At 45.2% G+C, this 24,784-nt stretch overlaps 1 protein-coding gene across 2 annotated transcripts in view; it reads left to right on the top strand.

The window, feature by feature from the left end:
• The window catches only part of IFT74 (intraflagellar transport 74), a 386,790-nt gene that overhangs the window by 349,803 nt on the left and 12,203 nt on the right, over positions 1-24,784 (top strand). For both annotated transcript variants that reach the window (XM_063914103.1, XM_063914102.1), the window contains exons 15-17: positions 9,359-9,456; positions 9,697-9,823; positions 24,480-24,643. In XM_063914103.1, the coding sequence (XP_063770173.1) occupies positions 9,359-9,456; positions 9,697-9,823; positions 24,480-24,643 (389 nt within the window). The remainder of the gene's footprint in view (positions 1-9,358; positions 9,457-9,696; positions 9,824-24,479; positions 24,644-24,784) is intronic.

Here is a 24,784-nt window from a genome sequence, read left to right as displayed (position 1 = left end):
TGCTGCGTCCTAAGACGCAGCATTGGCTGATCTGTGTTAACGGATATCTGAATAACGCTTAGGTTACTCAGGATGGCTGGCAAAATCACACTGAATGGGCCAGTGAAGCTCCGTCCAAGGACGTAGCCACTGGCTTCGGCACTGGGCCACCACGCCTCCATTTTCTAGAACACTTCCATCTTCCAACCAAAAGCCAGCAGCATGTCAGCAGATCTGGTCATAGGACCACATGTGCAGTGTGGCTCCTGCGCATATGCAGATCATTAAACATAACAGATTGACATAAATATTGGATTTACATAAATCTCTGAATCAGGCCATATATATCAACAGGTGCTTGGTCTATATCAGGGGTTTCCAAACTCTGTCTTCAAGGAGCACTAACGGTCCAGGTTTTAAGTATTTCCATGCCTCCGCACAGATGTTTAAATCGTATTGACTGAGGTACTAGCTAAGTGACCTGTGGCCAAGCATGGATATACTTAAAACCTGGACTGTTAGGATGCCTTGAAGACAGAGGGGTATATTCAGTTAGGGCCGGATCCATTCCGACATGCATTTGTCGGAATGGATCCGACAACCCCTATTCAATCTCATCTCAATTCCACTTTTAAAAAGTCGAATTGAGATGAGGGACCCAGAGGAGGAGGGGTGGGGGGGGGGGATGGTGGCCGCGGGGACAGCCGCGGGCAGACGGAGGAGATCAGCGCTACAGTAGCGCTGCAGGAGGTTGTCTCACAGCCGCCAGACCTCACAGCAGTGTCCACCCTGCTCCAGCAAGCGTGACCTCACTTGCTGGAGCCGGGTGAATGCTGCCGTGAGCGGCGCGGCTGTGAGACATCCTGCTGTAGCGCTGCTCTCCCCTGTATGCCCGCGGCTGTCTCCCCGCACCCCCCCCCCTCCTCCTCCTCTGGGTCCCACATCTCAGTCCGACATTTTTTTATGTCGGACTGAGATGGTCGGAAACGGGGCCAAATTCAACAGGATTTTGCCCCGTTTCACTCAAAAGTACGTGAATCGGCAGCTATACCGCCGATTCACGTACTATGCGGCAAGTCGCATTCCACGACTTGTCGAATAAAAAGTGATGGGATTGAATAGGTCGAATCACTATTCGAGCTTAAAAAGACGAAAACTGCCGTCTTTTCGTCAGACGGCAGTTTTCGACCCTAATTGAATATACCCCAGAGTTTGGGAACCTCTGGTCTGTATTGTGTCATTAATGTCAGAAGTTATTTGTATCTTTGATAAAACCAATTACAGAAGACTTTGTGTCTGCAGCTAAACTGTGATTAAAAAGTGCCATAGTGCATGTTTATTTGTGATAGAATACATAGAAATGACAATTTGTGTATGAAATTGAAAAATACGGTTCCATATATTTTACATATCTGTACTTGTGTTTTCCATTTCTTTCCAGTATTTTTGATTATTATGAATGATCTAACAAAAACACATTTACCTTAGAAAATAAGAGTACTATGTCAAAATTTGTCACGCTCACAATGCGCTTGTTTACCTATATGGCTTCCGCTGAGAGTTGAGTTTTCTTCTGAAGGAAGAAATAGCCTGGCAGGAAATTTAAGTTTCTTTGTTTCCTGAAATGTTCTACATCCAAAATCCGGATTTGCAACAAGTTTTAGCATTGTGCAGGGTTCCATAAGGATATGTTCAGCCAAAGTGATATTTAAATATAGTATTCTGTAATAAGGACATTTAAAATATGTCTACATTTTATTTCTCAGTAAAAGATTTAATTCCATTGGAAATTAATATTTAAAAATGTCATACTTGTTAATGCTGCAAGAAAATATTAAATTTTACATTTATTTACTAGTATAGTCATTATCTTATTCTTTTTAAGGTCTGACCATCCTTTTATTGATAAATTTTTGACCAATTCAATTGTACGCAAAAAATTGCACACAATAATTCTCTAGAATTAATGGGGATTTTCTCTTACGTCCTAGAGGATGCTGGGGACTCTAAAAGGACCATGGGGGTATAGACGGGATCCGCAGGAGCTTGGGCACACTAAAAAGACTTTGACTGGGTGTGAACTGGCTCCTCCCTCTATGCCCCTCCCCCAGACCTCAGTTAGACTTTGTGCCCAGGAGTGACTGGACACACACTAGGGGAGCTCTACTGAGTTTCTCTAGAAAAGACTTTTGTTAGGTTTTTTATTTTCAGAGAGACCTGCTGGCTACAGGCTCCCTGCATCGTGGGACTGGGGGGAGAGAAGTCAGACCTACTTCTTCTTAGTTAAAGGCTCTGCTTCTTAGGCTACTGGACACCATTAGGTCCAGAGGGTTCGATCACTTGGTTCGCCTAGCTGCTTGTTCCCGGAGCTGCGCCGTCACCCCCCTCACAGAAGAAAGAAGCCGGGTGAGTATGAGAAGATCCGAAGACATCAGACGGCAGAAGACTTCAGTAACGAGGTACAGCGCAGCGGTAGCGCTGCGCTCCATGCTCCCACACACTTCACCAACGGCACTCACAGGGTGCAGGGCGCTGGGGGGGAGAGCCCTGGGCAGCACGTTACTGGGGTCATTTGAGGCTGGCAAACAGGCATACTCGGTGCACGGGCACCGTATTTCATACGCCCGCCAGCATAAAAAAAATTGAATTTTAGCGGGACTACAGCGCACCAGCGCCATTTTCTCTCATCCACAGCCGCTGCAGAGACGCTGGCCCGGGACCTCCAGGCTCCTTACAAGTAAAAGGGAGCAAAACGGGGGGGGGGGACAGACAAATTGGTGCTTTTTTATCATTGAGGGCAGAGCCATCACCATATATTATTGCTGTGTGATATATGGGCGCTGGGGTGTGAGCTGGCATACTCCCTCTGTGTTTCTCTCTCCAGGCTTCGCTGTGGGTCTGTCCCCTTGTTTTGGCCAGTGTGGGTGTGTCTGTACTACGTGTCGGCATGTCTGAGGCTGAGTGTTCCTCCCCGGAGAAAGGTACTGGGGGCGCAGAAAAGGAGTTGGATATGACTCTGTCGGCACAGCCGACGCCTGATTTGGTTACTATGTTAAGTACACTTAATGCAAATGTGGCCTTATTGTCTAAGAGGCTGGATAAATCCGAGTCTCAGACACAAGTATGGAGGAAATCCATTTAGGATGCTTTGGCTCAGGTGCAGACCCCTTCAGGGTCACAAAAACGTTCGTTTACCCAGATGGTAGATACGGATACCGACACGGACTCTGATTCCGATGTCGATTTCAATGAGGCTACTTTACACCCAAGGGTAGTTAAGAGTATTCAGTACATGATTGTGGCTATTAAAGATGTTTTACATATTTCTGATGAACCTGCTGTGCAGGACACAAGGATTTGCTTATTTAAAGGGAAAAAACCTGAGGTGAAGTTTCCCCCCTCTCATGAAATGAATGCTCTTTGTGAAAAGGCTTGGGAGTCACCGGACAAGAGGTGGCAGATTCCCAAGAGAATTTTCATGGCGTATCCTTTCCCCTCTGATGACAGGGAAAAATGGGAGTCGTCTCCAAATGTCCACAAGGCTTTATCCCGATTGTCCAAGAAGGTGGCCCTTCCGTCCCCTGACACGGCTGCTCTTAAGGATCCAGCGGATCGCAAGGTGGAGACGACATTGAAGTCCATTTTCGTTAATACTGGTGCATTGCTCAGGCCTGCGGTGGCGTCGGTATGGGTGAGTAGTGCTATTGCTAAGTGGGCTGAGAATTTGGATTCTGATATGGATACCCTTGATAGGGATAACATTCATTTGACTCTTGGTTATATCAAGGACGCTGCAGATTACCTGAAAGGTTGACTCCCAAGCCTCTTGGGATCAAAAGCCAATGCCATGGCGGTCTCGGCTAGGAGGGCGCTGTGGACTCATCAATGGAATGCTGATGCCGACTCCAAGAAGAATATGGAAGCTCTCCCTTTTAAAGGTAGTGTCTTGTTTGGTGACGGCCTTGCTGACCTGGTGTCTACCGCTACTGCGGGTAAGTCATCTTTCCTTCCTTATGTCCCCACACAACATAAAAAGGCACCCCATCATCAGATGCAGTCCTTTCGGCCTAATAGATACAAAAAAGGAAAGGACTCGTCCTTCCTCGCTTCAAAAGATAGAGGAAGGGGAAAGAAGTCGCCCGCCGTGTCAGGCTCCCAGGACCAGAAGTCCTCCCCCGCCTCTACCAAATCCACTGCATGACGCTGGGGCTCCCCTGCGGGAGTCCGTACCGGTGGGGGGGCGTCTCCGTTTCTTCAGTCAGGTCTGGTTTCAATTGGCCCTGGATCCTTGGGTCTTAGACATAGTGTCCCAAGGGTACAAACTGGAGTTTCAGGAGATGCCCCCCCACCGCTTTTTCAAGTCGGCCTTGCCAGCTTCTCTTCCAGAAAGAGAAGTGGTAACTGCTGCAATACAAAAGCTGTGTCAACAGAGGGTCGTTGTGCTGGTTCCCCCGTCCCAACGGGGGGAAGGCTTCTATTCAAGCCTCTTTGTCGTACCGAAGCTGGACGGCTCAGTCAGACCGATTCTGAACCTGAAATCCCTCAATCCATACTTGAAAATGTTCAAGTTCAAGATGGAGTCTCTTCGAGCGGTGATCTCCAGCCTCGAAGGGGGGATTTTATGGCGTCAGTCGAGATAAAGGATGCTTACTTACACATCCCGATATACCCTCCTCATCAGGCCTTCCTGAGGTTCGCGGTGCAGGATTGTCATTACCAATTTCAGGCGTTGCCGTTTGGGCTTTCCACGGCTCCGAGGGTTTTCACCAAGGTAATGGCGAAAATGATGGTCCTCCTTCGCAAGCAAGGGGTCACAATTATCCCGTACTTAGACAATCTCCTGATAAAGGCGAGGTCCAAGGAACAGTTGTTAAGAAATGTGGATCTCTCCCTGTCGGTTCTGCGACATCACGGTTGGATTCTAAATTTGCCAGTCTCAGTTGATCCCGGCCACTCGGGTGCTCTTCCTGGGCATGATCCTAGACACGGAGATACAGAGAGTGTTTCTTCTGGAGGACAAAGCTCTGGAAATCCAGACCATGGTCAGGGAGCTTCTGAGGCCGACAAGTGTGTCGATTCATCAATGCACTCGGGTACTAGGGAAGATGGTTGCGGCTTACGAAGCCATTCCGTTTGGCAGGTTTCATGCCCGGGTGTTTTAGTGGGATCTGCTGAAAGAATGGTCCGGGTCTCACCTGCACATGCACCGGAAAATATGTCTATCTTCCAGGGCCAGGATTTCTCTCCTGTGGTGTCTGCAAGGCTCTCACCTTCTAGAGGGACGCCGATTCGGAATCCAGGACTGGGTCCTGCTGACAACAGATGCAAGTCTCCGAGGCTGGGGCGCAGTCACGCAAGGAAGAAATTTCCAGGTAAAATGGTCAAGCCAGGAATCTTGTCTCCACATAAATGTTCTCGAGTTGAGAGCCATTTACAACGGCCTGCTGCAAGCAAAGAACCTTCTTCAGTGTCTCCCTGTCCTGATCCAGTCGGACAACATAACAGCGGTGGCGTACGTAAACCACCAAGGCGGAACAAGGAGCAGGGCGGCAATGGCGGAGGCCACAAGAATCCTTCGCTGGGCGGAACAGCACGTGAGCGCTCTGTCAGCAGTCTTCCTCCCGGGCGTGGACAACTGGGAAGCAGACTTCCTCAGCAGACACGATCTCCATCCGGGAGAGTGGGCTCTTCATCAAGAGGTATTTGCAGAAGTGACAAGGCGTTGGGGAATTCCTCTGATAGACATGATGGCGTCTCGCCTCAACAAGAAGCTTCCGAGGTATTGTTCCAGGTCAAGGGACCCCCAAGCCAGTGCAGTGGACGCCCTGGTGACTCCGTGGGTGTTTCAGTCGGTGTATGTGTTCCCTCCGTTTCCTCTCATTCCAAAGGTGCTGAGGATCGTACGACGAACAAGGGTTCAGGCGATACTCGTCGTTCCATATTGGCCACGGAGGGCCTGGTATCCGGATCTTCAGGAATTACTAGTGGAAGATCCCTGGCCGCTTCCTCTAAGAGAGGACCTGTTACTGCAGGGGCCCTGCGTGTTTCCGGACTTACCGCGGCTGCATTTGACGACGTGGAAGTTGAGCACCAAATCTCAGCTCGGAAAGGTATTCCCGGGGAGGTCATCCCCACTCTCCTTAAAGCTAGGAAGGAGGTCACGGCAAAACATTATCACCGTATTTGGAGAAAATATGTGTCGTGGTGTAAAACCAAAGTAGCTCCTGCGGAGGAGTTTCACTTGGGTCGTTTCCTCCATTTTTTGCAGGCAGGCGTGGATGCAGGCCTGAAATTGGGTTCCATCAAAGTGCAGATTTCGGCTTTATCTATTTTCTGTCAAAAAGAATTGGCCGTCCTTCCTGAGGTTCAGACTTTCGTGAAGGGAGTGCTGCATATCCATCCTCCATTTGTGCCACCCGTGGCGCCGTGGGATCTTGAAGTGGTGTTGCAGTTTCTTATGTCTCACTGGTTTGAACCTTTGCGTAAGGTTGAGTTAAAGTTTCTCACTTGGAAAGTGGTCATACTTTTGGCTCTGGCGTCTGCCAGACGAGTGTCCGAGTTGGCGGCTTTGTCTCACAAGAGCCCATATTTGATCTTTCATTCGGATAGAGCGGAATTGAGGACTCGTCAACAATTTCTGCCGAAGGTGGTTTCTTCATTTCACATAAACCAACCTATTGTGGTACCTGTGGCTACAGAGGCTGTGGCGGTCCCAAAGGCTCTTGACATTGTAAGAGCTTTGAAAATTGATGTCGCCAGAACGGCTCTTACTAGGAAGACAGAGGCTCTGTTTGTCCTGTATGCTTCCAACAAGATTGGAAATCCTGCTGCTAAGCAAACTATTGCATGCTGGATTTGTAATACGATTCAGCAAGCTCATTCTTCGGCTGGGCTACCGTTGCCGAAGTCAGTAAAGGCCCATTCTACCAGGAAGGTGGGCTCATCTTGGGCAGCTGCCCGAGGGGTCTCGGCGCTTCAACTTTGCCGAGCAGCTACGTGGTCGGGTTCAAACACTTTTGCTAAGTTCTACAAGTTTGATACCCTGGCTGATGATGACCTCATGTTTGCTCAATCGGTGCTGCAGAGTCGTCCGCACTCTCCCACCCAGTCTGTAGCTTTGGTATAGACCCCATGGTCCTTTTGGAGTCCCCAGCATCCTCTAGGACGTAAGAGAAAATAGGATTTTAATACCTACCGGTAAATCCTTTTCTCCTAGTCCGTAGAGGATGCTGGGCGCCCATCCCAGTGCGGACTGTTCCTTGCAGTTGTATTGATACTGGTTATTTTTGGTTAAATGTGGATTGTGTATCAGTTATATTCAGCTTGTTGCTGTTGTTAGTTCATACTGTTATCTGGTTTCCTGTTACTCCGGTTGTACGGTATGTTTGTGGTGTGGGCTGGTACGTTTCTCGCCCTTAGTTTAACAAAATTCCTTTCCTCGAAATGTCCATCTCTCCTGGGCACAGTTCCTATAACTGAGGTCTGGAGGAGGGGCATAGAGGGAGGAGCCAGTTCACACCCAGTCAAAGTCTTTTTAGTGTGCCCAAGCTCCTGCGGATCCCGTCTATACCCCCATGGTCCTTTTGGAGTCCCCAACATCCTCTACGGATTAGGAGAAAAGGATTTACCGGTAGGTATTAAAATCCTATTATTTTTCACCACCTCCTGAGCAGGTGCATAGTTGGGGAATATCAATATTTTGAGGTCCCCCTTGATGACTAATTAGGCACTTAGAATCATTAGTGGCCAATAATGACATGCCATTTTTGGGGTGAAAAACTGCTAACTGTAGGAAAATGGGGTTAAAGAGTTGGGACAGGTATATTGGGGAGCTGTATGAATGAGAAAGGTGTTTTTAGGCTTGCAGGTGGGAGTTACAGGTATTTCTTTCTGGATTTTTTAAAAGGCCCTTTAGAGCACTTATTATGCTGAAAAAAACACTTGCTCTGTATGATGGGTTTTTTTTTTTTTGTTTTTTTTTTTGCGGTTATGGAAAAATGCATATAACAGTCATTTGACACATTTTAAGAACCCCAAAAACTTTTTTTATGGCCGCTAATAGACTTTTATACTGTTATCCAATAATAGTTTAGCTAGCCTTAACATGGATTTTACTGGAAAGAATAATTGGGTAAATTCCATTTTCACTCATTTCTACTTGAAATGCCTGATAAATGGGAGCACACATATAGGCGAAAAGTGAAATTATCAGGCGATGAGCTAAAAAAAACAAATGGCATTTCACCTACAATTGATTTCCCCCCTAACCTTTAAAAGGAGAATCACTACTGATTTCACTTTGCACATTATTGAGATGTTTAATACAAAGCCTTAGAATGGGATTACATTATTAAAATCTTATTTTTTTTAGATTCTCCCATAATAAATATATTGGTACCTCAGCATATATTTAATACTTTATTAATAATCTAGCAAAAATTAAGGTTAATAAACCATCCCCATGACCACCAAGACTACATGTTTCAGGGAGATGGTATCAGGATCCTGGCGCTTCGGATGCTAGCAGTCAGAATCCTGACAGCAACATTCCGACACGCAGAATCCCGACACCTGGAAGGTAATACCCCTTTCACATCGCACAAATAACCCGGTATCGACACGGCATATTGCCGTGTCGAAACGGGTCAGTGTGCGATGTGAAAGCACCTTTGCCGAATTAGCGGTTCGCCTGACCCGGTAATTCAACCCGGTTAAAAAGAAGGGTTATTACCGGGTTGAATACCGGGTCAGGTGCAGTGTGAATGGGAGCCGTTTCGATGCGACACGGCTCCCATTCACAGCATAGATGAGCTCATCTCCCAGCGCCGCCTCCACCCCCGCCCCTGCTGCTGCTGCGCCCCCCGCTGCTATGGCAACCGACCCGGTATATTGCCGGGCCGGAAAGCCAGCAGAGGAGAGCAAATGCCGGATCCCACCCGGTAAGGACACGTTTCTCTTTGCGATCTGAAAGCAGCATAAGTATGCTAACCCTGCTCTATAACCCCCCCCCCCCCCCCCAAACCTTAACCCTGCCTTCCTGCAGCCTGACCATAACCCCCAACCCTTCTCCCTCCCCCACGCAGCCTAACCCTAACACTCCCCGGTGGTCCTTAAACCTAACCCCTCCTACCTGCAGCCTAAACCTAACCCACCCACAGCCTAACCTTAACCGTCCCCGGTGCTGCCTAACCCCCACCCCTCTTCCCGCAGCCTAAACCTAACACCCCCCCCCCCCCCACGGACCTTACCCCCGGCATAATTTTTGAGCCATGACGGGATCCCAGCACTGGCATTCCGACTGCCGGCATCCGGAATGCCGCTATGCTGACCGGACCCCGTTTCGGGATCTGTTAACGCTGTGTGGTTATTATGCTTTTAGGGTTCTTTGCCACTTTTGAAGAAAGTAAGAACCAGGAAATGGAGCGGAAGTCAGAGATAGAAGGAAATATTGTCACGCTACTGGAACACTCAAGCAGGGTAAGTCCTTGTCATTTGCTAGGATTTCCTTTGTTATGTAGCCCAGTCTAAGTATGCCTGTGCTCATGTCCTTATTCTTACAAGAGTTATCTGCGTTTTGGTGCCAGACACATTTTTCATTAGCAATGAAATGTGATTTTTTTTTTTTCTTTTAGATTTTGTCCTACATTTCCTTCTATACTAATTGTATTTCCTACTGAAGCTTCATATTAATATTGACACAATTTCCATTTTGTACAGAATATTAATAGAATGAAACAAATCTCCTCGGTTACCGCTCAAGAACTTAAGATTATGCAAGAAGACCTTAATTTTAAGGAAACTGAAATGCACAAATCACAGAGCACTGCAAAGAATTTGACATCTGGTAAGGAATGTACTTTTGTTGCCCCAGCTGAGTTTACAATATATATTCCCCATCACCTATACATACGCACTAGTACCCAGAGGAAACCGTGCAAACATGGGGATATTATGAAAACTCCACACGGATAAGGCCCTGATTGGACTCAAAACCATGACCCCAGTTCTAAGAGGCAGGAAAACTAACCATTGTGCCCTTATGCTGCCCAGATAATGATACAGGTTGAGTATCCCATATCCATATATTCCGAAATACGGAATATTCCGAAATACGGACTTTTTTGAGTGAGAGTGAAATAATGAAACCTTTGTTTTTTGATGTCTCAATGTACACAAACTTTGTTTAATACACAAAGTTATTAAAAATATTGTATTAAATGACCTTCAGGCTGTGTGTATAAGGTGTATATGAAACATAAATGAATTGTGTGAATGTACACACACTTTGTTTAATGCACAAAGTTATAAAAAATATTGGCTAAAATTACCTTCCGGCTGTGTGTATAAGGTGTATATGTAACATAAATGCATTCTGTGCTTAGATTTAGGTCCCATCACCATGATATCTCATTACGGTATGCAATTATTCCAAAATACGGAAAAATCCCATATCCAAAATACCTCTGGTCCCAAGCATTTTGGATAAGGGAGACTCAACCTGTACTACACACTAACATATGTCAATCTGTACCAAATTGTTTCCAGTGTTAAGAGGCAAGATCAAACATTTGCAGCAAATTTCTTGCATATTGAGATGTGCTATTTTTTTAAAGGATGTGGCAATGTATTTTGGTAGCTAATACTGATATTAATAGCATCTAATTACCTTTAAAATATATATAACTATGCATTTTATTAGCCTGCACCAATTCACTCACAAATAACAGTCTGTGCGCCTTCAACTCATTATGCCACACTATGCCCATTACCAGGCTCTGCCCATTACCAGGCTCTGCCCACTTCACAAAAATATAGACTTTTGTTCTTCACATGCATAATGCTATCTAGGCCTACATAGGTGCCTCTAAGCCTGTGCCGCCTTCCAGCATTTTGCTTGCCCCTCTTTGACACTGAAGTCAGACTGTGGGCCAGGTATTCTTTTTAAAGGAGCTATCACTAACCAGGAAAAACCATGTTTTGTAAGTGATTGCCCCTTTAAAAATAGTCAGAGTTCAGCCTGCATCCCGCATGGCCACCGAACTTGGGCATCATTACATCTGGCCCTGTGTCTTTTTCACATAAGTTATCCTAGCCTACCTATTGTGCCAGTTTGTGTTCCATCTGGCGCTCTGCTCCTCCTTCTGCAATGCATTTCCAGTAACCATTTACAACCATTCAGCAATTACCAGCTCCAGGGTACAGCTGTGTAACATGCTATTCTGTTAATGTTCCCAAAGCCGTACTTCACTCTTCTTCCGAATCCCTGTAAGCCTAGTTTCACTAGAGAGCAGTTCTAGCTAATGGTGCAGTGGAAGGCATCATTTAGGAGCTGTTATAATCATCGGGAACCAGATCTAATTATTTCCGGCAAATGCCCTTGGGAGTGGGCTCTTATTTAGCAGACTTCCTATGCAGAAGGAAATCTTTTTCATTGCTGCATCTTTGTTGTTCTCCTCATTACTGGAACCGTGTTTTATTTTCAGAAAAAGAAGAAGAAAGGAGATCTGCAGAGATTTGTAAATTAAGGATCAATTTTACCTGCTGTGAAATTTGGACAGTTAAACTTGAAACAGTTTTCCCAAAAATTCTACAGCGGTCAGCCATTTCAGTGACGTTAATATGCAGAATGGCCTATTTCCATCTGAATACTATATTCCAAATTAAAAACAAGAAATATATTTCATATGTCTTTTAATAGCATGTCTGGTAAAAGATAACAATAAAAAAACATCAGTGGGGCTGCCCAAGAAAAAGGAAACTGCCCAGAGTAAACAATTTCACTAATGCCATTGTTTCTCAAATATTTTTCTGGGGTCAAGAAGTTTGGTCTGAAGCTGGATTACTTTGTACAAACCTTCTGCCACTTCACTGCATATCTAAAGGAACTGGCCTGTATCCTCTTCCTGACTACCGTTATTAGTTTTTATTGTTTTACTACAATTTCTTAGCTACCACTGTTAGATTAAGATAAATTATAATGTAAACACATATTAAAAGCTGGTTGTCTCAGTCAAAGAAGAATCATTTAATTATTATTTATAATAATGAAATGAGAACAACAATGCTATAAGATAGTCAACATAGCGTGTGTACACTGCTATTGTATGACTTTATCATGCTATAGGAGACACTGGATCCTGCAGTATAGAGCCTACATTTGGATGTCTACACTTTAAATAATTTCAGTTATACTACTCCTCCCTCTTATGTAGGGATTTCAGTCATTTTTTTTTTTTTTTGCTTTTTCTTTTTTGTGTTTTTTACAATGTCCACAGGATTAATGTGTTTTGTTTTTTTAATGAGGCTGCATCAGCAGTCAGGATCTTAAATCCCCCCCCCCCCCCCCCTCCCCCAATTTATAGCTAATTCATTTGTAATGACCTTGGAGGTTGGGTAACATGGAGAAGACAACCTGGCTGGGCTACTTCCAGTACTGAGTGGAGTGATGAGGTGCCATGTATAGTACAAACTCTTGGGGGTAACCTTCACTACCAAAGTAAAAAAAAATACCTGAATGTGCTTTAATTAAAAATAGAAATATTAGTTATCTGGGGTTTTTTTTAATACACACAATAGGGCTTCTATTTATCACAAAAATAAAAGGTATTAACCATCCACATACATCCACATACATCTTTCTAAAATTATCTAAATTTACTCTGTTTATTTGTTCACATTATCTCAATTACTGCCACAGTCTATAAAATATAAAAGCACAGATAGTAGAGCACTCTGTTTACTCCTCACATTTACTATACTGTAGTATCCTTGGACAGTGAGGATAAAATTATCTAGTGTCCAGAGAAATTGGAAACTTCTTTAAGGGGATCACCTCCAGGTATTTATTTGTAGTGATGTGTTTATCCTTGTAGTAATATCTCAAAACTTAGGTCTGCAATCCGCTTACTGAGAGCGGTAAGAATCTCTGGTGCATAAGATTGTCAGCCAGTTGCCACGCAAGCCTACAGAGTTCACCAGTGATTTAGTAGAATCATAATCCGTCTTGCATCAGAATTTAGTATGTTACATTTACAGGTTGAGTATCCCATATCCAAATATTCCGAAATACGGAATATTCCAAATACGGATTTTTTTGAGTGAGATAGTGAAACCTTTGTTTTCTGATGGCTAAATGTACACAAACTTTGTTTAAGACACACAGTTATTAAAAATATTGTATTAAATGACCTTCAGGCTATGTGTATAAGGTGTATACGAAACATAAATTAATTTTGTGAATGTACACAAACTTTGTTTAATGCACAAAGTTATTAAAAATATTGGCTAAAATTACCTTCAGGCTGTGTGTATAAGGTGTATATGAAACATAAATACATTCTGTGCTTAGACTTAGGTCCATTGCCATGATATCTCATTATGGTATGCAATTATTCCAAAATACGGAATAATCCGATATCCAAAATACTTCTGGTCCCAAGCATTTTGGATAAGGGATACTCAACCTGTATTACCTAACAGTTTGCTATTTGAACCTTCGTTGTAAGTTAAACGACTAATTCCTGCGACTGCGGAGGGGCACCAGATTTGATGGGGGAACAACTGCCCTCGTGCCACCCACCACGTATGAGTAGCATTTGGGGAGGGGGGTTCAGGTGTTAAGGTGAGAGAGTCCTGACATTGGGTGTAGAGCGCAGGTATTTAGTGGGTGGTGGCATTGGTCGGGTGCAAGCACTGGGCAGGTATTTAGGGGGTGCTGTCTTTGCTTGTGTGCAAATTAACTTTTTGCGGAGACCCAGTAGTAGCCACTAGGTTTGCACGCTGATGCCAAATGGGAGCAGAGGCCACGCCAAATTACTGCCATGCCCTGGGTGAAGAAAAATCCCTTTTCGGCTCTGCTTTTCTCCACCACTTTTGCTGAATTTTTTAGTGAATTACTAAACATTGGGCATGGGATAATGGAGGTAATTCTGAGTTGATCGCAGCAGCAAGTTTGTTAGCAACTGGGCAAAACCATGTGCGCTGCAGGGGAGGCAGATATAACATGTGCAGAGAAAGTTAGATTTGGGTGGGTTATTTTGTTTCTGTGCAGGGTAAATACTGGCTGCTTTATTTTTACACTGCAATTTACATTTCAGTTTGAATACACCCCACCCAAATCTAACTCTCTCTGCACATGTTACATCTGCCCCTCCTGCAGTGCACATGGTTTTGCCCAACTGCTAACAAAATTGCTGCTGCGATCAACTCAGAATTAGGCCCAATGTCTGTTCAAGGTTTTGTAAAAGCTTCCACCTCCTTAGTGAGGTTTCTAGAGAACTCAGCATAAACACGTAAGTCACAAATGTTAGAGGTCTTCTTCCCAAACAAAGAGGGTGAGGTACCAGAAGATTCCTTATTATTTGACAAAAAAACTTTATTGTACTGCACGTCAAGGACAGGAAGGTGTCATTGAAATTCAGAAGTACTTGTTTGAAATAAAAAAAAAAGGGTTGCACAGGTTGTAGACTTTTATCTCTTATTTTTAGAAGGACACATCTGTAGTTTGATTGTCTAAAGCCTCTACTATTCCAAATGCAGCTCTTGAACATAATAAGGATAGGATATTCTAGGTAATTTTTACAGATATAGGTAGTGGAAAAGTGGTCAGAACAAATCTTAGTGTTATGATTCCAGCACTCTGGTCAGAGGAGATCTTATGGCAAGGACCGGAGCACTGGAACGGAATGCTGGGGAAGGGAGCAGGACAGGAAAATAGCCCCTGGCGCCCTAACTCTGTTGTCTCACCCGTGTTGTCAGAAATCCCCTGCGAGACTATGGTTTCTTGAGCCCTTGGCAGCCGCGTTTGAAGGGCGGATTATGTCTGCCCAACTTCGATGCCCCCCGGTCTTAATGAGAGACAAAGGGAAACCCGAGACAGGGTGATAACAAGAGGCCCTCTAACTAAACAACCAGGCCAGGGGCTAAGCAAACTCAAAACTATAATATGTGCGGAGAAACCGCCAAGGAAAAGGACAACCAAAATATCCACTTGTCCAATTCTCCTACCCGGCACCGCCGAGTACCAGAGAGGACTTGTGGAAGCGGAACCCTCCGCAAATGCTCCAAACACAAAATATAAAAGGTAAAGCGGCTGAGCTGCAACACACGGCAGAGCCGCAACTCACGAACACCACTGGATATAAAACGGTGATCAGTCAGGACTCCAGGGACGAGATGGTAACTCCCGAGTACAGGACTTCTGAGGACTGGAATGACCGGATACAGCAGGACTGGAAACAGACTCTCAGCAAACAAAGGCAGCATGCAGGAAGCTATTACCGGCGTCTGTGAGAAGCCCTGGGAGTGTACTTAACAGGGAGTCCTCCAATCAGCTGTTTAGAGGCTGATTGGACTAAATGCCGTGCAGCTGCCTTGCTGCACGGCCAGAGAACAGGTGAACGCATTAAATCCTAAAACCCAGCAACAGGGAACGCGGTCCGCCAGTGGCGTCCCCGTTGCTAGGGTCCGTGCGGCTTCAGCGCGCCCGGCGTCTAGCGTTGCTAGGGAGCCGGCGGCTGTACGTGCACGGCGTCCCTAGTTGCTAGGCGCTGGGTCGCGTGGACAAGCGGACCCCGGCGCCTAACAGTACCCCCCCCCCTTGAGGAGGGGTCAAGGAACCCCTAAAGCCAGGTTTCCGAGGAAATTCCCGAAAAAATGCCCTCTTGAGCCTCGGGGCATGAAGATCCTTATCCAGGACCCAAGACCTTTCCTCCGGACCATAGCCTCTCCAGTGAACCAGAAAATAAAGCCGGCCCCGGGACAATTTGGAATCGAGAACCTTCTACCCTGAGAGATCCTCCGAGGAAATCTACTGGAAGAAACGTATTGTTTCAACAGGGAACAATGAAACGTATTTCCAATCCTGAGAGATCTTGGTAAACGTAACCGAAAGGCAACTGGGTTAACTCTTTTAATAATAAGAAATGGCCCAATAAATTTGGGTCCCAATCTAGCCGAGGATTGTCGAAGCCTGATGTTACGAGTCGACAACCATACCCTATCTCCCACCTTAAAAGTGCAAGGACGTCGGAGCCTGTCAGAAAATTTCTTCTCTCGAAAGGCCGCTTTTCTGAGAGCAAGGTGCACTTTTTTCCAAATGGCTCTGAGATGGGAGGTTAAGGTTAGCGAGGAGACTGAGGAATGATGAAAAAAAGAATTCGCTCTGGGGTGAAAACCAAAAACTGAAAAGAATGGAGACTCTTTAGTGGAGGAATGACAAGAATTATTGTAAGCAAACTCCACCAATGGAAGAAACTCGGACCAATCATTCTGGAGTTTGGCAGAATACAAGCGCAAATACTGTTTCAATGATTGGTTAACTCGCTCGGTTTGCCCGTTGGATTGTGGGTGGTAACCGGATGTTAACGACAATTTCATCTTTAATGAGGCACAAAAACATTTCCAGAATTGTGCGATGAATTGTGGACCCCGATCAGAAACAATATCAGGCAACCCATGAAGTCTGAAAACATGGCGGAGAAACAAAACTGCCAACCCTTGGGCAGAAGGCAATCGGGGAAGAGCAATAAAATGAGCCATCTTGCTAAAACGGTCCACTACCACCCATATGACTCGGAATCCGGCTGAAAGGGGAAGGTCAACCACAAAATCCATGGAAATATGGGACCATGGCCTGAGAGGAACATTTAAGGGCATAAGTTGCCCGATAGGCAAGGAACGGGGAACCTTATGCTGTGCACAAACCTGACATGAATAAACAAACTCCTTAACATCTTTAGAAAGACCAGGCCACCATACTGAGCGAGAGACTAACTCCAAAGTCTTAGAGATTCCCGGATGCCCGGAAACTTTGTTATCATGGAATTCCGTTAAAACAGTAGCTCTCAAAAACTCAGGGACGTAAAGACGACCAGCAGGAGTATTTCCAGGAGCTTGGTGTTGAAGCTGTTTTAACTGGGTAAATAAATCTTGTGTGAGGCCTGCCCAGATGACTGAAGATGGAAGTATGGGAGTAACAGGACTGTTATTGTGAACCGGAAGAAAGCTGCGTGACAGGGCATCAGCCTTAGTATTCTTGGAACCAGGCCTGAAAGTGATTATAAATTTGAAACGAGTAAAAAATAAAGCCCAACGTGCCTGCCGGGCATTAAGCCGTTTAGCCGATTCGATGTATTGCAGGTTTTTATGGTCAGTCAATACTGAAATAGTATGTTTTGCTCCCTTCAGCCAATGCCTCCACTCCTCGAAAGCCCACTTTACCGCCAGTAGCTCCCGATTACCAACGTCATAGTTGGATTCAGCGGAGGAGAATTTCCTGGACATAAAGGCACAAGGATGTAACTCCAGAGACTCCGGATCCTTTTGAGAAAGGATAGCCCCCACTCCAACCTCCGAGGCATCAACCTCCACAACAAAGGGCAATTCCGGATTGGGATGTCTGAGGACTGGAGCCGAGACAAAGGCTTGTTTCAAGGCCCGGAAGGACAACTCAGCTTCACGCGACCAGTTGGTAGGATCCGCTCCTTTCTTTGTCAGAGCTACAATGGGAGCAACCAGGTCAGAAAAAGAATGAATGAACCTCCTATAATAATTCGCAAACCCTAAAAAGCGCTGAATTGCTTTTAAATTGGTGGGTTGCGCCCAACTAAGGATGGCCTGGAGCTTCTTTGGTTCCATGGAAAATCCCCGAGGGGAAATAATGTACCCTAAAAAAGATACTTCCGTGACATGAAACTCACACTTCTCCAGCTTGGCATATAAATGATTCTCACGTAACTTTTGAAGAACCAGACGCACCTGGGTAACATGTTGTTCAATTGATTCAGAATAAATCAGGATGTCGTCTAAGTAAACGACCACGAATTTCCCTAGGAAGTCACGGAGCACATCGTTAATGAGGTCTTGAAAAACTGCTGGAGCATTAGACAAGCCGAACGGCATCACCAGGTACTCGTAGTGACCCGACTGAGTACTGAAGGCCGTTTTCCACTCATCTCCAGATTTAATTCGGATGAGGTTGTACGCTCCTCTAAGGTCAATTTTAGAAAAAATCACAGCAGAACGTAACTGATCAAAGAGTACAGAAATCAATGGCAAAGGATAGGTGTTTTTAACTGAGATCTTATTCAGGGCTCTAAAATCAATGCAAGGTCTAAGCGAGCCATCCTTTTTCTCCACAAAGAAGAAGCCTGCACTTAAAGGAGATTTTGATGGTCTAATAAATCCTTTCTCAAGGCTCTCCTTTACATAATCATTCATAGCCGCAGTTTCTGGTCCGGATAATGCATATAATCTTCCCTTTGGCAATGCGGCACCAGGAATTAACTCAATAGCACAATCATAAGGCCGATGGGGAGGCAGAATGTCCGCATTGCCTTTGGAGAAAACATCAGCAAACTCCTGGTATTCCACCGGAATGGGTTCTGGAATGATTGCTGCTACTCTGACTGGAAACGTGATACATTCCTTATCACAAAAAGTACCCCATTGTGAAATCTCCCCCGACCGCCAATCAATGGTGGGATTATGAAAGGCCAGCCAAGGGTGACCCAGAACAACTGGGCAATGTGTAAGAAAGAACTCGATTTTCTCGGAATGTAGAGCTCCTACTGTAAGTAGTACAGGGGGTGTACGGAGAGAAATAATCCCATTAGACAGCGGACTCCCATCTAAGCCATGCATGGTGACACACCTACCCAAAGGTAACTGAGGAATGCCTAAGGCCTTAGCCCAAGTTAAATCCATAAAGTTTCCTGCAGCTCCACTGTCAACAAAAGCCGACACCGAAGAACTGAGGCTGCCAAAGGAAACTTTAACTGGGACTAAAAGGGAGTTATTCGAGGAGATAAGCTGCAGACCTAGGTGAACCCCCTCACAATTCACCTGGTCAAAGCGTTTCCCGACTTGTTCGGACAATTACGAGCAAAATGTCCCTTACCCCCACAGTACAGACAAAGACCAGAATTTTGCCTTCTGGCTCTTTCTTCAGGAGACAGCCGGGAGAGACCCATCTGCATGGGCTTCTCTACGTCTTCAGGAATGGAATATACACACGGAGTTGACCTTACAGGTGCTCCTTTTTCAGCCCTCCGCTCTCTGAGACGACGATCAATCTTAATAGAAAGCTCCATGAGTTTATCGAGAGTCTCAGGAGCGGGGTACTGAAGGAGACTGTCTTTTATAGACTCTGATAAGCCGAGGCGAAACTGACTGCGCAGGGCTGGGTCATTCCAGCCACAGTCGTTCGACCAACGGCGAAACTCCGTACAATAAACCTCCGCAGGATTTCTACCCTGTCTGAGAGTGCGCAACTGACTTTCAGCGGACGCCTCTCTATCAGGGTCATCATACAAGAGCCCTAAAGACTCAAAAAAAGCGTCAACTGACAACAATGCCGGATCCTCTGCTCTTAAACCAAATGCCCAGGTCTGAGGATCCCCCTGGAGCAAAGAAATAATAATCCCGACCCGCTGAGATTCAGTACCCGAGGAAGTCGGTCTTAAACGAAAATAAAGTTTACAGGATTCTTTAAAATTAAAAAACTCTTTTCTATCACCAGAAAAACGGTCAGGCAAATGCATCTTTGATTCAGGGACTACCCTTGGGGAAGCTCGCAAAAGATCTTCCTGCGACTTCACCCGAAGAGAAAGATCCTGAACCATCTGAGTAAGTTCTTGAATCTGGCTGACTAAGAGCTGACCAGGATTTGGCCCTAAACCTGTTGGATTCATGAGGCCAATAAACTCTCACAAAACTGAATGAGAAAAAATTAAACCCCGTTTAATTTTAAGTTTTGGTTTGGCCGGTAATAATGTTATGATTCCAGCACTCTGGTCAGAGGAGATCTTATGGCAAGGACCGGAGCACTGGAACGGAATGCTGGGGAAGGGAGCAGGACAGGAAAATAGCCCCTGGCGCCCTAACTCTGTTGTCTCACCCGTGTTGTCAGAAATCCCCTGCGAGACTATGGTTTCTTGAGCCCTTGGCAGCCGCGTTTGAAAGGCGGATTATGTCTGCCCAACTTCGATGCCCCCCGGTCTTAATGAGAGACAAAGGGAAACCCGAGACAGGGTGATAACAAGAGGCCCTCTAACTAAACAACCAGGCCAGGGGCTAAGCAAACTCAAAACTATAATATGTGCGGAGAAACCGCCAAGGAAAAGGACAACCAAAATATCTACTTGTCCAATTCTCCTACCCGGCACCGCCGAGTACCAGAGAGGACTTGTGGAAGCGGAACCCTCCGCAAATGCTCCAAACACAAAATATAAAAGGTAAAGCGGCTGAGCCGCAACACACGGCAGAGCCGCAACTCACGAACACCACTGGATATAAAACGGTGATCAGTCAGGACTCCAGGGACGAGATGGTAACTCCCGAGTACAGGACTTCTGAGGACTGGAATGACCGGATACAGCAGGACTGGAAACAGACTCTCAGCAAACAAAGGCAGCATGCAGGAAGCTATTACCGGCGTCTGTGAGAAGCCCTGGGAGTGTACTTAACAGGGAGTCCTCCAATCAGCTGTTTAGAGGCTGATTGGACTAAATGCCGTGCAGCTGCCTTGCTGCACGGCCAGAGAACAGGTGAACGCATTAAATCCTAAAACCCAGCAACGGGGAACGCGGTCCGCCAGTGGCGTCCCCGTTGCTAGGGTCCGTGCGGCTTCAGCGCGCCCGGCGTCTAGTGTTGCTAGGGAGCCGGCGGCTGTACGTGCACGGCGTCCCTAGTTGCTAGGCGCCGGGTCGCGTGGACAAGCGGACCCCGGCGCCTAACACTTAGAAGGTTTGCAGTTATGTAGACCAAGGTCTGAATTATTGACTTTAGCGGTATATATCTGGGAGGGATCTGCATCTGGGGAACACAGCTCTGGATTCTGGTCACATTTGGGTGACAGTTTCAGCATCCATGGTCTAACCTTTCCGAGCTCTCTCACTCAAGGTTTAGGAGGCTGACACATAAATCAAAAGAGACTCTCGAGTCTTTCCTTTTCAGGTGATGTCTAATTTAGCCCTGAGTTGGACTAGATTGACCAAATGAAGAGTGAATAGATTTTTCATGCTGTTACATTTGCCAAGACTGCTGATCTCTCAGTTTGGGTACTTTTGCATAACCTATAAAGGAAGAGGTAAGGGGTCAAAACAGAATTTGTTGGCTTTCCAAGAAGGACAGCAAAGAGAAAAACTTGTTTCTTCCACCAAAGAAGTATACAGCCAAGTCCTCAAACAAACAGTCTGCATGCTGAGCATTCTTTCCACCCAAAATAGGCTGCATTGGTAGCTCATTTGCTAGTTTACCAGGATCATTGGTTCAGTTCCACTTCAGAGAACTGGGTGGTGGGTGTTATGGATCAGGGTTAATACATCAGAACACCACCAAGACTCTCTGTTGACCAGGGGAAATTGTAAGGCCATGCAACTAGCCATTCACATATTACTCACAGCAAGTAAGATTATCACAGTGTCAGGAGAACACAAGGAGAGGAGGTTCTATTCAGACTAGGTTTTAGTTCAGAAACCTAACTGATCTTTCAGCACAGTTTGAATTTCAATCAAGTCTAATTTTCAGTGAACAGGATAACATTGAAATTGTAGAGAGCCATCATCCGTTGCATGGAATGGGATGAGTATATGGGAAATGGGATCCATGGATGTTATGGATGCTTACTTGCATGTTACCAAGCTGGGAAGGTCATTAATGCTTACTCAGCTTTGTGGCTCGCTCTAGCATTTTCAGTTCCAAACTCTATATTTCGGTCTTTAATTCTCAAATGTATTTAAAATGTATAGTAGTCAAGGCTTCTCTCAAGATGTCCAGAGAGGGATGACTGTCCTCAGTGTAGACTATCTCTTGGTAAGGACAAAGGGGGTAATTCAGAGTTGATCGCAGCAGCAAATTTCTTAGCAGTTGGTCAAAACCATGGCCCTCATTCCGACTTGTTCGCTCGCAAGCTGCTTTCAGCAGCACTGCACACGCTAAGCCGCCGCCTACTGGGAGTGAATCTTAGCTTAGCAAAATTGCGAACGAAAGTTTCTCAAAATTGCGAATAGAAATTTCTTTGCAGTTTCTGAGTAGCTCGGGACTTACTCTGCCACTGCGATCAGTTCAGTCAGTTTCGTTCCTGGTTTGACGTCACAAACACACCCAGCGTTCGCCCAGGCACTCCCCCGTTTCTCCAGCCACTCCCGCGTTTTTCCCAGAAACGGCAGCGTTTTTTCACACACTCCCATAAAACGGCCAGTTTCCGCCCAGAAACACCCACTTCCTGTCAATCACATTACGATCACCAGAACGAAGAAAAAACCTCGTAATGCCGTGAGTAAAATACCAAACTTCTTAGCAAATTTACTTGGCGCAGTCGCAGTGCGAACATTGCGCATGCGCAATTAGCGGAAAATCGCTGCGATGCTAAGAAAATTACCGAGCGAACAACTCGGAATGAGGGCCCATGTGTACTGCAGGTGTGGCAGATATAACATTTGCAGAGAGTTAGATTTGGGTGGATTATTTTGTTTCTGTGCAGGGTAAATACTGGCTGCTTTATTTTTACACTGCAGTTTAGATTTCCGTTTGAACACACCCCACCCAAATCTAACTCTCTCTGCACATGTTATTTCTGCCCTCCTGCAGTGCACATGGGGGGTAATTCCAAGTTGATCGCAGCAGGAAATTTTTTAGCAGTTGGGCAAAACCATGTGCACTGCTGGGGAGGCAGATATAACATGGGCAGAGAGAGTTAGATTTGGGTGGGTTATTTTGTTTCTGTGCAGGGTAAATACTGGCTGCTTTATTTTTACACTGCAATTTTGATTGCAGATTGAACTCACCAGACCCAAATCTATCTCTCTCTGCACATGTTATATCTGCCCCCCTGCAGTGCACATGGTTTTGCCCAACTGCTAAAAAATTTCCTGCTGCGATCAACTTGGAATTACCCCCATGGTTTTGCCCAACTGCTAACAAATTTGCTGCTGCGATCAACTCTGAATTAGACCCAAAGTCCCAGACATTGTTTTGGGCACACTTCCTGATGGCAGTATAGACGTTGGATTACAGAAGGGTAGTCTTTCAGAGGACAAAATATCCTCTTTACACACAATTTGAATGTGTCTTTTGGATTCTTAGATGGGTGTCATTTCACTCTGAGAGCCCCTGGAAAACTTGCTTTTATATAAGAAGTTGTGCAATATGCACTGTCCCATTAAAGAGTATTTAAAAACAAACTCCTGTGAAAATGGGACAAGTCTCCAACAATGTCTGTCTTTCATCTGTTGACTAGAAAATCAACAGGGGTTGTCCTTTAACACATGGGATTGGACAGTTGTGACCACATATGCTTTGCAGCAAGACTGGCAGTTGTCATCCTAAACTGCTTGTTTTAGGATATAGGGACTGTGCTTACTATTGATGTATTAGTGCAGGGTCACTTTGTCTTGCAGGAAAAGCTTATATGTATTCTGTCAGACAATGCCACCACGGTGGTGTACATCAATTATCAGGGAAGCACAAAACACTACCTTGCAGTAAAGAAAACCAGGTTCAACCACTCAGCAGTACATTGCTGGCTATGCTCATACAGTGTAGCAGAGATAAATTAAAGAATTATCACAGGAAGACTTGTGTCTATTCTTAAGAGGTACTTTTTCCCAATTAGCTCGCTAGGTCTTGGTGTTACAGAATGGTATAGATAACAGATTAAATGGAGCCTCTCAGTTGTCTCTCAGAATAAGGCTGTGCTCATATCGGAAGTGTAGACTTTTTACTGGGTATGCACATTTGCAACCACCACTAAGTTTTCTAGTATTCCCTTGGGATTTGAGTGTTGATGACATTACAACAATCTCCTTGTTTACCCTTTCATGTCAATAAGTTGAAGAACTGCCCTAAGGTGGTTTCCAAGTTCCCTTTAAATCAAGACATTTTAATTCTGACACTAGGACGCCAGTTTTGGGAACGCACTGTAACTCTGTGAGGCTACCTACCTGAAAGATCATCCCCAAATTCCATGCCTCCGTTGAGATGAAAAATAAAAAAAAAATGGAATCTTGTACTTCTGTTAAATCCTTTATTCTAAATCTATTGGTTTACAATGTGCTCCCACTCAAATTATGCTCTAGTTCTCCTGTTTAAAAAGTAGTTGTGGTTCTTTTTTACGGATGAGGGGCCAGATGTAATGCTGTCCAAGTTGGCCGGGGATGCAAGTCGCCAGCCGAACTCGGACTTATTTACAAGGCGTTGTTTTGCCTTGTAAATGATTGCCGCTTTAAAAAAAACGCCCGAGTTTGGCCGGCAACCTGCCTTTCCGGCCACATCGGATACCATTACATCCGGACCCAGGTTTCTCTTTTTGTTTTCCTTTATTTCTGTTCTGCAGAGCTTGGTTATGAAGAATATTTAAAACTAAAAAAGGATCCACAATATATTGGGTTTTGATATAATTATGCTTATGCAGACAGTGTAGCAGATAAAAGGTTACATACATGTAATTTAATTTATTGAATTGTGTATCTGTGTACTAAAAAAGCGTATGTATTTCTCAGAGAGCCAGCATTTGCAGCAAGATCTTCAGAAAGTGGAGCAGCTGGAATCCAAGATAAACAGTGAGCTGACGTCCCTGAAGGATAAAATCCAGCAAATGTCTGAAGGATTAAAAACGTACAGTGATTTGGATGCCCTCAAAGCCTCAGCAGAAGAAAAGAAAAAGGTAATTGGCTGATACTGGTTGCTCTTCTCCAGATTTGGGGATAAGGAAGTAATGAGTAATATAAATTAGCTTTGTTGTATATACAGTGTCCATAAAGACTTATACCCCTTTTCCACTAGCTTTTTAAACACGGGTAAATGC

The sequence above is a fragment of the Pseudophryne corroboree genome, chromosome 1, assembly GCF_028390025.1.
Source record: "Pseudophryne corroboree isolate aPseCor3 chromosome 1, aPseCor3.hap2, whole genome shotgun sequence".
NCBI lineage: Eukaryota > Metazoa > Chordata > Amphibia > Anura > Myobatrachidae > Pseudophryne > Pseudophryne corroboree.
Note: the sequence above shows the minus strand (reverse complement) of the source record. Positions and strands in the feature narration are given on the sequence as shown.